The 14,161-nt window shown below is 49.4% G+C and overlaps 1 protein-coding gene across 4 annotated transcripts in view; it reads left to right on the top strand.

Annotated features, from left to right (window-relative positions):
* The window catches only part of RGS3 (regulator of G protein signaling 3), a 78,115-nt gene that overhangs the window by 18,371 nt on the left and 45,583 nt on the right, over nt 1-14,161 (top strand). For 2 of the 4 annotated variants that reach the window (XM_068656809.1, XM_068656810.1), the window contains 6 exons: nt 3,010-3,091; nt 3,962-4,067; nt 4,342-4,681; nt 5,128-5,167; nt 9,349-9,539; nt 11,051-11,134. In XM_068656809.1, the coding sequence (XP_068512910.1) occupies nt 3,010-3,091; nt 3,962-4,067; nt 4,342-4,681; nt 5,128-5,167; nt 9,349-9,539; nt 11,051-11,134 (843 nt within the window). Of the gene's footprint in view, nt 1-346; nt 508-3,009; nt 3,092-3,961; nt 4,068-4,341; nt 4,682-5,127; nt 5,168-9,348; nt 9,540-11,050; nt 11,135-14,161 lie in introns of those variants that run through there. The other 2 variants (XM_068656812.1, XM_068656811.1) reach the window with 2 other exon arrangements.

Here is a 14,161-nt window from a genome sequence, read left to right as displayed (position 1 = left end):
AAGCTGTCTTTTTAATGAAGTGAAGCTCACACAGCCGGTGCCTGTGAAACGCCGCTTAAACATCCTCAGAGTGTTTGTGAGAACATTGCAATAACAAAGTGCTCCGTGCGGCTGAAGAATGCCGCGGGAACAAAAGCCACATCAACAGAGCGGGGACTAGGGAATACTAAATAGTTGACAGGAATTTTAATATAAAACTCTCTCTCTTCCTTGTCACTTAGGGTTTTCAGGAAGCCCTCTGGCTTATCGTAAAGCGGCATACAGCGCAGACAGGGGCTGGGGAGGTGAAAGGTGGCTTCCTGCCATTCTTCTCTGGAGCTGGGTTCCCATGGGCGGTCATGCCAGTTTGACTGTGGTTTGTTCCACACTGGTGCGACACGAGGAGATCGGGATCACGGCTGCTGCGGGGGACTGGATTTTCATGGGCTAGCGGCGAGTTTAGGGTTCCCAGCCATGAACCGCTTCAATGGACTCTGCAAGGTGTGCTCGGAGCGGAGATACAGACAGGTCTGTGCGGCCCCGTGCCTGCGGGGAGATCCGTGTGCCACGGCGTGCACACCGCTGCCGCTCTCGCTTCAGTTCAAGGCTGTCTGGGGGCTTTCTCCCCCTTAGGAGCCGTGTGTGTGTGCTGCTGCTACTTGTTGATTTGCTCTCGTTTGTAAATGGTAATATTAGGAATAGAAGGAAAACGTCTTTGGCTGGGCAGTTCTCTGCAGTGTGCAATGGGGGTGGATGCAGGGAGCGTTTACCGTGTAACTTAAGGGTCTGACTTAGCACGCTGACTATGAAGGTGCTAACCTGAGAGGTGTTGCCTCAATTTAATGCTTATAGAGGACACGCAGGCACACACGCAGCCAAGTCTCTGCCAGGCTGCTGACCTCTCTTTTAAAAGGTGCTTTAGCATGAATGCATGTGGGAACGAAGCGTTGCGTGAAGCTGGCTGCAGCCAGTGGCGACCTGCTGTGTGAGAAGCAGGTCTCTGCGCTCTGCAGAAGCTGCTGTGAGTTTTCTCGGACCCAGTGCACAGCGCTGGTGCTGATTTTGCTTGCACAGGTCCCAGTCTCTCATACTTTCAAAGTTTTTCCTCTGTAGTCTGGGCCGGGGCTCCCAGCTCGCGGTCAGCTTTTCTCTGTGCTCCTGTGTTAATCTTCCATGTCGTGGTTTAGCTCAGTGGGGATTTCAGGAAAAATTAGCTTAATTAAAAATGACCACTTATTATTGGGGCTATAGTGACTGCCTCATGCAGGAATGCTGCTCTGTTTTGTGTTAGTGACAACAGTGATTTGTGTCTTGGACCTCCTCATTTCGCTGTTCTGGCAATTTCTTCTGCACCTTTTGATGAAGTTTTGGGCACAGTGAATCTGTGCCAGCCGTGGTCCTGGAGTCTGCACCATCCTGTTGTCCACCTTGCAGCTTGTGTCAGGTGCTCATATTTCTTAGCTCTGTGCAGTGGCAACTGTGGATGTTCAGCTCGCTGTTACTGGGCATGGTGGTGGGAGCTGAGGAAAGTGAAGACCAGCAGTGAGAAGCTGCTGTGTGGGGAACACAGGGAAGGTGTCTCCGTTGGTGGTGGGCAGGAGCCAGCCAGCTCGTGGAGGGGTAAGAGAGCTCTCGGCATGCAGAAAGCTTTGGGCTGGGAGGTGGATGTGGAGGGGAGATGCTGGGCTGGCTCCCACGGTGCTGGTGGTGATGCTTCTGTAGAACTCGGATCCCCCAAGCTTTGCGTTTAAGGTGTGAGGTTGGTTTGAAGGCACAGGGCTAAAAGCAGTCTCTGCTATTTGAGAATCCACCAAACTCCAGAGAGAAAAAAACATTCAGCGTAGCGGGACTGGACCTACTTTATGATCCTGTCAGAGAAAGACAGTTTCTCTTTTGAAGACTTCCCCCCACCTTTTATTTTATTTTATTTTATTTTATTTTATTTTATTTTATTTTATTTTATTTTATTTTATTTTATTTTATTATTTTATTTTATTTTATTTTATTTTATTTTATTATTTTATTTTATTTTATTATTTTATTTTATTTTATTTTATTTTATTTTATTTTATTTTATTTTATTTTATTTTTATTTTGTGTGTGTGTGTGTGTGTGCTGAGCAATTAGGCAGAAATGAAAGCTTGCTGGATTTGCCCTCCTGTGGTAACGGAGTGTGGAAGCAGTTCTTGGCTGCTTCACTGGATTCCTTCTCATCTCTCTGACTGCTTGTTCTCTAAATAACACAGGTCATAGATGTTAAATTTTTTCTTTTCTCTGTCCGTAAAGCAAGAACCTTGACAAATGTCTTGGGGAGAATCAGGTATTTAGAGGAACCATCATGCTGAGCTGCTGCTGGAAGCCAACATGAAAAAATAAATATAATTTTATTAATAAGCTCATTGTTTTTAGAGTCAGGAGGAGAAATGAGCCTAAATCAACACAGCATCCATCCTATTCAAACTCAGCAAGAGAAAACATACCCCAGCTAATGGGGTAGCACACGAGAGCCCGCTCTGGCACAGATGCCTTGCAGACAGGAGTGCACTGATCCTCACGGCTTCCTCTGGAGAAGAGGAGTGCTGCTGTTTGCGTATTGCCCAGCTGGAAATGAAATGTTTAAGTGATTTGCTTGGAGAAGCTGTGTTAGAAATCAGTGTCAGAGTCAGACTGCCAGGTTTTCCTTTCCAGCGGCTTGTCTGACCTTTCCTTACGCTTGCAAGAGCCATGAATGGAGACTTGCATATGCTCAGTAAACACTTGCTTTGTGTCGCTCATCTCCATCGGTCTTTGGACTTGATTTCACATTGATTTTTAGTGCTCTTTCCATCCCCTTGGCTGCAGCAGGGGAAAGACCCATTATCTGGGGGGGTTACAGAGTGACAGCGTTCCTCACGGCAGTTCCTTTGGGCTCTGCAGCTGCTTCTGGAAATGCTGTGTGTCTGTGTTTCTGAAAGCAGTGAGGGATGCTCGCTGATCACAACCAGTGGGTGCTTTCCTATTTAAAAGGGTGACTCCGGTGTCTCTTTTCAGATTACGATCCCTCGAGGAAGCGATGGGTTTGGCTTCACAATCTGCTGTGACTCCCCAGTCCGTGTGCAGGCAGTGGACTCTGGTAAGAGATTGGCTCATTTTCATCCTTCTTGATTTGAACGACTTTGCTCCTTTTTGCTTCCCAGAGCAGGCTGTGGCTCAGAAGCTCCCATGCTTTGCGGGACTCTGGCTACCTTGAATAAACTTCACTTACTGAGTTCTCTGTTGCCTCTAATGAGGACAGAGGCCACTGGGTTACTACTTTGGCAGTGAGTTGCTGTAACGTGCAGAGATTTTGTTCCCTCTCCAACCTGAGATCTGTCTGGGTGGTTGGTAGACCCGCGGGAAGCGTCTGTCAAGGGAAGCCAGATCAGCACAGAAGGAGCAGGACTGCAGGAGCCCTTGATTGCCTGAATGGATCCTCCTGGTGTGACTCTCCAGGACTCAGCCTCCCCCTGGTGTTCCCCACTGCACACCAGGAAATCCCCTGGCTTCCCGTGTCAGACTATTGGCAACACCCTCTCTGTGACGAACAGCGTCTCTGGTCAGAAACTAGAATCAGAGACCCATCTGTTCACATCCTGGAGTTTCTACACAAAAACAACGCTTTCATATTATTTTCCTGATTTGTAATGTTAATATATAATGCATATTTAACACAGCAAACAGCTGAGGAGATCGTTGTGCCCAAGCGCTGTGAAATTCATGGACTTCAACAGATTTCAATCAGTTCCTCAGTGATATATTTAACACTCAAAAAATACAATGCATAAATCTGAAAAACAACCTTAGCTCTGTTAGGGGAAGCAGATTAGTTTTGTTGCAGTGTGTGGTGCAAGCTGTGAGGCTGTGCTACATGGGTGTCCCCTCACCCCAGGGCATCCCCTGCCCCAGCACGTTCAGCTCTGTGTCCAGCAGGTGACTGACACCCACACATCCCTTCCCTCCACAGGTGGCCCAGCTGAAAAGGCCGGTCTGCAACAGCTCGACACAGTGCTGCAGTTGAACGAGCAGCCCGTGGAGCACTGGAAATGTGTGGATCTGGCACATGAAATCCGGTGAGCATCAGTGTGGGGCTACGGGACAGAGAGCTTGAGGGAGCCCGGGGCAGGGGAACAGGAGCTTTGGGTGGCTGCAGAAAGGGGAAGGCTTTGAGGGATGCAGGACTCTGGGAAAGGACTCCTTGGAGGGGAAGAAGAAAGGATGCAGGGGCTGGGGAGGGAAGGGTGGAGGCGTTGCGGGGAGGAAGGGCTCATGGCTGTCCGACTGTGCCTCGGGGTGCCTCACTCCCCTCTGCTCCATCTCTGACTTGCCTTGTGCTGTCTCTGTCAGGAACTGCCCCACAGAGATCATTCTGCTGGTCTGGAGGCTCGTCCCGCAGGTCAAATCAGGGCATGATGGCATGATCCGCAGATCCTCCTGCAAGTCTGCCTACGACCTGCAGTCACCGCCCAACAAGCGGGAGAAAAACAGCACCATGCCCCCGCGGGCCGAGCAGCGCCGGAGCTGCCACGTACTGTACGACGGGAGCGACGGGCTGGTGCTGAACGGCTGGGAGAGGTACACGGAGATTGGCAAGCCAAGCCCGAACACCATGCCGCCCCTGTCCCGGGTGCCCTCTGCTGCTGACCAGAACTACATCATCTTAGCACCCTTGAACCCGGGGAGCCAGGTAGGGCGGCCTTCCAGCCCCACGCTCGAGTTACTGCACGCGGCTGTTGGCTGTGCTTGCTGGGATCTCGCTTGGCCCACGCTTATGGGGCATCTCCTCTACGTGTCTGCTGGAGCACATGCCATGTTTCTAAGCCAGAGCTGCCTTGGGAAACCTTCTGCTCTGTTCCTAAAGCATTTACCACTAGGAATGTAGAGCTGAGGCCAGTGACCTGCTGCCTCCTCTCAGGGCTCGCTCAGAGGAGGGGGGTATGGGAAGTGCTTCCACCGTGCAGGCCACAGCACAGAACATCGCTCTCATTTTCTGGTGGGCATAAAAGATTTTCACCTCTCTGGAGTGCTTTGGCTTTGCTGGGTTGGGCATGCTGAAATTTGCTGTTTGTTGTTATGAAGTCTGCCTTGAGCCCGCTTCAGGTGACAGTCTCCTTTCCGGGTTGTGTCTTACAGCTGCTGAGGCCTGTCTACCAAGAGAACAATGCTACTGTGGGTAAGTTGCTGATCTGCTGGAAACATTGCTCAGAGCACCCAGCAGAGCTAGATCCAGTCTCTCCAGTGCTAGCTCTTGCTCTTAGCCCTGCATTGGAGTCCCTCACATTTTGAGGACAGTGGCAGGAGCCTCAGGCTCTTGGCTGTGGCATCTTCCCATTCTTTGGGTCAAACATAAAAGCAAGAACCCTTCCACCAAGCCCAGAGGAGAGCACAGCTGCTGATGTGACTGAATGAGCCTCATGGTGAGAAGGGCTCTGTGGGTGCTCACAGCACGGCTGAAGAAGGGAGGCTGGTGGTAGGGGCTTTCCGCTGGGGGATGATGAAAGCACGAAGTGTGAAAGTGCTAAATATTTATGCTATGGCAGTTCCCCAGGTGTCTGTGGGTCTATCCGTGACGTGTTTCCCTTCTCAGTCACGATACTGTACCTGGGGTGCTAATAGTGTCTCCCTGCTTTGCAGTTCATTTTATCACTAGGGGAGTGAGGATGGCTGTGAGCTGGATTTCTGCAGACAGGCTGAAGGGCCAGGTTTGGGGAATATTCATTTCCTGGGTTGCTGCAAGGTTGCTGGCAGTCTCTGGACCAGCTTTCCTTGAAAATCTTTGAAGCATAAACTCACTTTTTGCAATCGATCGGCTGGAGAACTGTGTGTGGCTGGGCTTGCAGGGAGTGGTGTGTGGCAGGGCTGGGGGGACCACATGAATCCTGAGCTGTGAGAGAAGGAGCGGGGGCCAACAGGAGGTCTTCCTGAGCAGGATAACAACAGGTGACTGTCACTTGGCATGGGAGACCAGGGTCACAAGCAACCCAGGAGTAGTGACTTCTGGGGATACTCCCCAGTGTGTTCACTGGGTGCTGTTGACCTTATTAACAAAATTGCAGTTTTCAGCACACTCTGCTCCTTGCAAAAACACCTTTTGCCTGCTGCTTGATTCAGGAACTTTAGGAGGTAGCACTTGCACTCTGCTCTGTTCGGATGCCCAAGGGTTATCTGCATGTCTACAGCGAAGCCAACCTCCTAATAGGTATGATCTTGCAGGAGTCTGTGACTCAGCTGTCCCTCCCTGACATGGGCACTATTTTCAGTGCAATTTCTAGCTAGAAAAGTTTGTGCTGCTTATAAAGATTGGGCAGTGCCCAAGGATGGTGCGGTGTGTGGCTGGTAAAGCCGTGATGGGGATGCTGGGGAGCAGGAGGGAGCCTTGGTGTTTGAATGCCCCTGTCCTTGGGGCTCTGCAGCTGGAAGAAAGTCCCGTGGCTGAGCTGCAGGGGCTGTTCTGCACCGGGGATAACTGCAGCTCTTCCCCACTGTTTGTGGAACCTGTGCGAAGATGAGCTGAACCACGGGCACTTGTTCTCACAGCAGAGTGGAATTTGACAGACTCAGGCTTCTTCCCACAGTAATTTTTAATGATTATTTTCAGTTTATTTAACACTAAGTCTTCAGAGAGAAGGACGCAGTAGTTAACCTGAGTGATGATTAAATGTGGCAGTGCGGAGGTGGCCACCAGTCACACTGAGACAGGAGCTGATGCTTCAGGCAGGCTGGATGCGTTTCTGTGCCAGTATGTGAAAACGGGACTTGTGCAGGTGATGAATGCTTCAAATGAAATGAGGTGATTTAGGGATAAGTGGAAAAACAAACCCTGAGTGGCCCAGACAGTTTACATCTGTCCTATGTTGGGCTGTCTCTCGTGCTTTGATTTTTATCTGGCAGCACAACCATGAGAAAGGGAAGGAGAAAATGTCAGAATTATTGTACTCAGAGGTGGAAACAACCTCTGGGTCACGAGAACTGCCCCCCTGCAAAGGCAGGCTGTTAAAGCAAACAGTAAACAGCAGGTTTGGATTGCCAGCAGAGCGTGGTCTGGCTCTGCTGGCATTTATCCGAAAGCAAACACACTACTTCCTAATACTTAGTGGAATATATAATGTTGGGTAGGTTCATATGTTTGCTTTGGACCATACCCTATCTACTCTGAGCCATGTTCAGAAGTGTTTCGGCCCATTTCTGCTCAGGAAGGCTGTGGGTGTTTGTTGCTGAAGCCACCACGCTGAAAGCTGCTGTGATGGGAGGAAGGGCATGGGGCTGCTCGGGGGTCTCTTCTGCGGCACCCTTCTAGTGGGGGCTGCAGGAGGGTTTGCTCCTCATAATCCTGAGACGTTGCCATGGGTGAGGGTCCTGGGCTAATGCTCCAGCTTCTCACCTGGTCTACCTGCTGGACCTGAGCTGCTTCGGTTCATCAGCTGCTGGAGAGAGGAGGTGCTGTAAGTTTTCAGAGGGGCTTCTTCAGAAGAAACATTGAATTTTTGGTTAGAGACCTGTTCATTTCCCATGGGAGTTGTTGCCTGTGAGTTTTAGAACAGAGCAGGGTTGACCAGAGGGTGCTAAGGCTCTGGGACCTGATGGATCTTGTGCTCTCAAGAGGAAACGTTGCAGAGCTGCTCCCTGCTGGCAGCCGTGCTGTCCTTGTGCACCAGAGAGCAGAGCAGCACAGAGGGCAGCTGGGCACCTCCCATCTGGTTCTGGTCCTGTCTGTTGGTCTCCCCTTGGCTCCATCTAATGGGTCTGGGGAGGAAGAGATATGTGAAGGCATCCTCAGCATTGCTGCCTCCAGTGCATCGCCCATTGAACTGTTTTGGTGCTCATAGGTGCTTGTGAGTAGAGGCACCAGCTCCCAACAATCTGTGATGCTCTCACCTCATCTCTGAGATAGTTTCTGCCCAGGGACAGCATCCTCAGGGCACTCTGTGTCCTGTGCCTGTACTCATGAGGCAAAATGCTGCTGGGAGCTGGCTGGATGTATTCAAACGCTGGGAGGAAATGGTTTAGAAATCCTATACAGCAGCCATTACCCAGCAATAGGGAGAGGAAGGGCTCACTCAAGCAGCAGGTAGTATGGGACAAGAATAATCCATAATGCTTTTAATCAGAGAATTATCAATTATTTTAGAGATTCTGGGACTGGTCTGGCATATCACCTAATGTCTCCTGGCCTTGAGCGATGCAGGCTGCAGGCATGGAGTGGCCATGGGAGCTGGAGCTGGCTTGCTGGGAGAAGTCATAGCTGTGCTCGCCCAGCTGAGGCTGGGTTACACCACTTCTGTGTAATCCCTCTGTTGGGTGAGGATGATGGCTTTTTGTGGTAAAGTGGGACAGAGCCAAAAGCCAGTCAGGCTGCTCGGACTTCTTCCAGCACCAAAATGTGATGCTGAAAGACAGTGGATGGTGTTGTGCCAGCCTCATGCAAACTGAGGTCATCCTTTCCAAAGTCACCCCCATGTCTGAGTAACCATCACATCCCGGAATGATTTGGAAAGACATGGGTTGATCCCTTGCGCATGAATGTGTTCATTGCTTATGTCCCTTTCTCTAATCTGAATGTCTTCTAAAAGCTGTGATTAAAAACATCAACCCCACCCCATGATGTGAAATTCCCGTACTTTTCTTACACCCATACCCTGAATTCAGCACAGGCAGGACTTCTGTGGATAAAAATGTCCCAGGGCTTACATTTCCAGTGTTCTTTCCCCACCCAGAGTTAATCATAGATGATTTGCCCCCACTGGAAGGGGAATGGCTGTAGTTTGGTGGTGCAGGCAGCTACTTCCTGATGGGGGGAACGGGGAAGCTCCTTGGTGCTTGTGTGATTCAGGTTGTGTTTGGGGTTTTTCTTTTTCTTTGTTTTTTATCTTGTGCTCTCATTACTGCATAGGGAGCTGTATATAATCGCACCACATCACTTTCTCTGAAGCACTGTATTCGTAAACTGTGCAGAAGACAGCATACACCCAAACACAAGGAGATGTGCTGGCCTGCGGCTGGGGTGGCTGTGACTTTGGGTTCATGTTGGTGTGCACACAGATGTGTTGGTGCTGTGGGGTAACCCAGTGGAGTCCTGGTCCAGCAAGAACGTAGCTCTTGATTGTGCATAAACGTGACAAGGCATCTCATTTTGCATTAGGAAAAATGAAGTCAGTGCTGTTATTTCATGAAACCCCAAGAGACTTTGACAGCAGAGTGATGAACGTCCCTGCAGCTCCAGGCTCCAGCTATTCCCATTAGATTTTGTGCCATCCTCCAGCCTGCGAGAGCAGGAGCCGTGCCAGCGATGTGCAGTAGCTCTGCAAGATCTCTCTCCTGATTTTCTGTACGCTTCTGCTTCCTCTCTTGGTCCAGGAAATGGATGCAAAGGGAAGTCACACACGGGCTCTGGGAGAAAATCCAGGCTGATGAAGACTGTGCAGACGATGAAGAGCTATGGGAACTACCAGAACTGTACCATAGTGAGGCCACACATCCCGCACTCCAGTTATGGCACGTACGTGACGCTGGCTCCCAAAGTGCTGGTATTCCCCGTCTTTGTGCAGGTGAGTGTGGCTGGAAGTATATTAGAAGTACATACCAATGCGTGGATCCCCTGTCAGCCTCAACTCTCTTCCCTAGAGCTGGCTGTGCTCAGCATGGTGCCAGGTACTTTCTCTGAGGAAGCTGTGTCCTGCCCAAGCTGGACTTTCCCGTTTCAGCTTTCAAGTCAGGCCCTTGGGTGCTTGGTTGAAACAGGAGAAGGTATACCAGTGTTCAGGCTTCAGCAACCAACTTGGTGCAACTGAAGATCAATATGGGTTCTTCGTGCTGTTATTAGTGTGTAGACAGGGCTTTTGTAGTCCAGTTTGTGGCCAGCACTAAAACAATTGACAAGGATCCAAAGCAGTAGTGTTTTGGCAGAGGATACTCTCACTCCCCAGTTCCACAAATGACTTTCATAAAATCACACCTTAAATGTGGTGGTGGTAGCTGTAACTACTTCTGTGCCTTCCATTTTTGCCCTTCATATGGCCAAAACCCCAGAAGGTCTGTATGTTTGGGGACATTACTGATGGATACAGCATCTCTGAGGCTGTAGGAAGCCATCATTCCTCCTGTTAGCAGCAATACTATCGTGTCAGCTCAGGCCATCTGCTTTGGGCTCAAACCCGTGATCTCTGTTGTCTGTGACTCTGGCCGGAGACAGGGAACTCCTCAGGGGTAGACAGGGGCTGGTGCTGGGGGCTGGCCTTGTTCTCACCTCTGTCCTCCCCAGCAGCACCTGGGTGGCCACTGACATTAACACGCTGTTTGGTGTTGGGTAGGAACACAGTTAGCACTCCTGGCTATTTACTCATCTGGCCAAAATTTGTCTTAGGTTGAGTCTGGGCCGTTTCTGCCACTTCAGGAAGTGGTTTTTATGCTTTGCACGGTCTCGTCCTGCACGGCCCCTGTGCAGGGTTCCCTCACCCCCGCCTGCTGGCCGTGCTGCTCCGGAGGATCCTCCGAGGGCTGCGCTGGGCTGGGCAGCAGCTGGGACAGCCAAACCTCTCCTGCTCTGCTCCGGTGTGAGACTGAGATGAGCTGGAGGCACTGATCTGCGAGCTGGATGTGGCATGGGAAGGCCAGCCACATAAAGTTGTTTAAACTTATGTGAGAGGCATCCATAAAATCGTGTAGCAAACGTCTGAGGGAGGTGGGAACCTAACGTGCTGCTGCTGTGGTTGTGCTTCCTGCTGAAGAGCACCCATAACCCAGCCTGCGTGGTTCAGAGCTGTTAAAGTACAAAGCAGAGAGCAGCTGATTATTGTCTTTTTATAGATGAGCCTGACGTAGGTGTTAGGTGTAAGGTTTTCTGTCACGGTGCTGGACTGCATGCTCTCTGTCCTTTTGAGGGCAGCGTGGGGCGGCTCTCCCTGAATGAGTTACAGCTTGAAGTGAAGACAAAGTGGGTTTGGTGGGTGGAAAGCTTTTCTGGCAAACCACACTTCCAGTGGAAGGTTTGACTGTTTCTTTTTTTTTCTTTTCTCTCTCTCTTTTTTTTTTTTTTTTTTCCTTTTCCTTTCAAATGTAGCCCTTAGATCTTTGCAACCCAGCCCGGACTCTGCTTCTGTCAGAGGAGCTGCTTCTTCATGAGAGCAGAAGCAGGACTATACAGGTAAGACATTTTCCATGCTGTCTGAGCTTTCTAAACTCACTTTTCTACGCTCATATAGTATACTGAGAAGGGAAATGATCTACTGTGCAGTACTTCTATTACTATGATATCTAGAGAAACTTGTAGCCAGTTTACCATGGGATAAACTTAATGTCGGTATGTTTATTTTTGGTAGAAATCAGCTTTTTTGTCTTCCTTCACACTCACGAAGGAGAAACTGTGGAGGGCAAATTCATGCCAGCCTCAGACAGGCCAAGGAAGAGGGAGTTTAAGAATATTTTGTGCCAGTTTAGAGATCTAGCCATGGAACACATCACAGGGCTTTTTAGAAATGTAGTTCATGAAGCAGGTCTCGTGTCCTTTCCAAAATCCTTTGTATTATTTCAGCTCCTTTTCTGCAACATTATTAGAAAGCTAATTAAAAGCTATTAAAAAAAAAGCTATTAAAGCTATTAAAAATCTGGGGAAACAACTAAGTTTTGGTTGCATGCTGAACCCATGTATTCGACAGCTCTCAACATCCAAACTGGCAGAGATTGGAAATGTTGAGTACATTTTCTGTTAGCTTTGCTCGCCTCTAGCTGTAAAGTCTGCAAACTCTGCAACGTGGACAGAGAAGGTGGCTCAGTGAAGAGAGCAGCCAGGACAGCCCACTCGTGCACTGCTCACTAGTGCTGAAGGAAACTACAGTTTCTTTGGGGGCATTTTCAGTGAATCTCACTACTGTACAGGAAACACTGTACAGAATATTTTGAATTTAGTTGGACTGAGCAATGTGTCATCTTCACAGAACTGCAGAAGGTTACTTTTACTTGAGTAACCTTAGTTTCTGTGTAACACCTTTTGGGTGGCAGAATCCCAGAAATTATTTGCTTGAATGGTACAAAACCATTCAGGATTGCCTTGAGTGACTTCTCTCGCTGTCCCTCTGGTTTTCAACATGTAATTCATCCCTTATTTTGATTTGATTCTTTTTTTATTTTTTTTTCCTGCCAAGCTCTGTGAAAAATTGTATCACCCATTAGGAAACTTGTCACTCATTTATAAATAAAACTCTTCCCCTGTCTGTCCTGCTGTTCTTTGCTGTTCAGAGTCTTCTGGGCACCTGCCTGAATGAAAAGTCGGATAAATGCATGGCTGTGCAGCTTTGAAATGTGGTGGCTAGCTTGAAGCCAGGATGCTTCTCCTGGATGGTTTGGAATTATTTGCCTTCAGGTCAGACTCAGAGGTCTGAAGAAGCAGCCAAATGTAAAATAATTGAGTAACTCACACCATTTTTTAGCCTGGGTGAAGCATGTGTACATGAGGATGTTCGTATTTAGATGATGGAGAGTCTCAGGACAAGCATGTTTGAAGGAGGTGTGCTGCTCTGCCACCAAATGGCCACCTTAGCTAGTTTGGAGACCCAGTTGTGGGCAGGATTAGGAGAAGGTTGTCTCAGGGAAATGACTCTGTTTGCTTATGATGCCCTAAGGATGAGCATGAGGCTGGAAAAGGATTTCCCAATTGGAGCTGCTGCCAGGAAAGGGCAGGATGCTGTACAGTGGCCAGGAACATGAGACAGCCTTTGAGAATGATGGTGCCTTGAGGCTGTAGTATCTGTGAATGCCTGGCAGAGGGGCAAGGCAAGAAGCTGTGACTAAGCGCAAGGGAAAAAAAAATAGAAGCAATGAATGGGAACAAGCATGGGGCAGCATCTGCTTTGGAAGGCAGGAGTCTTTTCCTCAGCATGAACTGGGGTGTGGTGCTGAGCCTGATATTGGCAGGAGCCAGAAGCTGTAGGTAGGACCCTGGGACATAAGCCACATCCCTGGGAATGTTTGCAGTGCGTCACTTACAGCATCACAGCAGGGCTTTGCAGAGCTTCAAGGAATCGGTGTGTACTTTTCTGGAAGGCCAGAGACCTCCTTTCTCCAGTGGAGCAAGGCAAGGGTGTCTGCTTTAGTCCTGACAGGCTGTGAGAGAAACTTCTGAGGCCAGTAGGACCTAAAGTAGCCTGGCCATAACAGAGATTCCCTGGTTCAGAAGGGCTCCGACTTCTCTTTTCACTTGAGCTCACTCCTGTTCCAGACTTCTCTGCTGCCTCAACAGAGGCTGTCTTGTTTCTGGTGGGTCCTTTCTACCTTGTTCCTTGAATCTTCCCACTTTTCCATTGCTTCTCCCATGCAGCCTCTCTCAAACTGGACCACTGCTCCTGTGATTTGCAGGACTGCTTGTTGTTCTGCTTTGCTTGAATGGCTTGAGAGCCCAGGTGAAGGGGTTGGAAATGGAGATTGCGTCTCATTTTTATTTTTTAAACAGGAATATTTTTCCCTTGGCAGTTTCCATGCCTGGCAAGGTGTTCTTGTCACTGAGCAAGCTCTCTGCCATCTCCTAAAGGAGTCAACATATCTCTCTGGAGGCTTGCCAGAATCTGTCCTTTCCCTGACCTTACCTCTGGGGCAATCCTTATTCAGGCCTTAATCACATCCTGTCTAGACTTCGTTGCAATTCCCGCTTTTACGGTCTTCTGAAGTCCCTCCAGCCTGCGGAATGCCGGAGGAACCTGTGTGATGCAGGCAACTGCGCTCAAGGTGTTGAACGTGGGTTTTGTCCTTCTTGGTGCCTTTCTAACATACCTGGAGGCAATTTTGCAACACCCTGTGGTACTTTCACACCATAGACCACACTCAACCCCTTCTCAGCTCTCTGCCATCCTGGCAGGGTCTGCAGGTCAGGGCGGTCCTACCTTGAACCCCGAAAGCCCCAGCTCTGCCAGAAGCCTGGTGAATGGAGACCAGCACACCCAGGCTTTAGGCCCTTCTCTGCAAGGCAAGGGCCTTATGTTGTTTTTCCCAGGTGTTGAATGTGAGTTCTTGTCCCTGTTGGCCATTGATGGAGTTGCTAGCTCCCTGTTGGTGGCTGGGTTTGGCCAACACAATGGATTGACTAAAACCCTACTTCCTGGCACAGATGTTTCAAGATGCTATTTTCAGTCTTTTTTAGACAGCTTCATTTGGCTGACAATATCAGAAGCTTATGTTCACC

This window comes from Anas acuta, chromosome 20, assembly GCF_963932015.1.
Source record: "Anas acuta chromosome 20, bAnaAcu1.1, whole genome shotgun sequence".
NCBI classification, from domain to species: Eukaryota; Metazoa; Chordata; class Aves; order Anseriformes; family Anatidae; genus Anas; species Anas acuta.
Note: the sequence above shows the minus strand (reverse complement) of the source record. Positions and strands in the feature narration are given on the sequence as shown.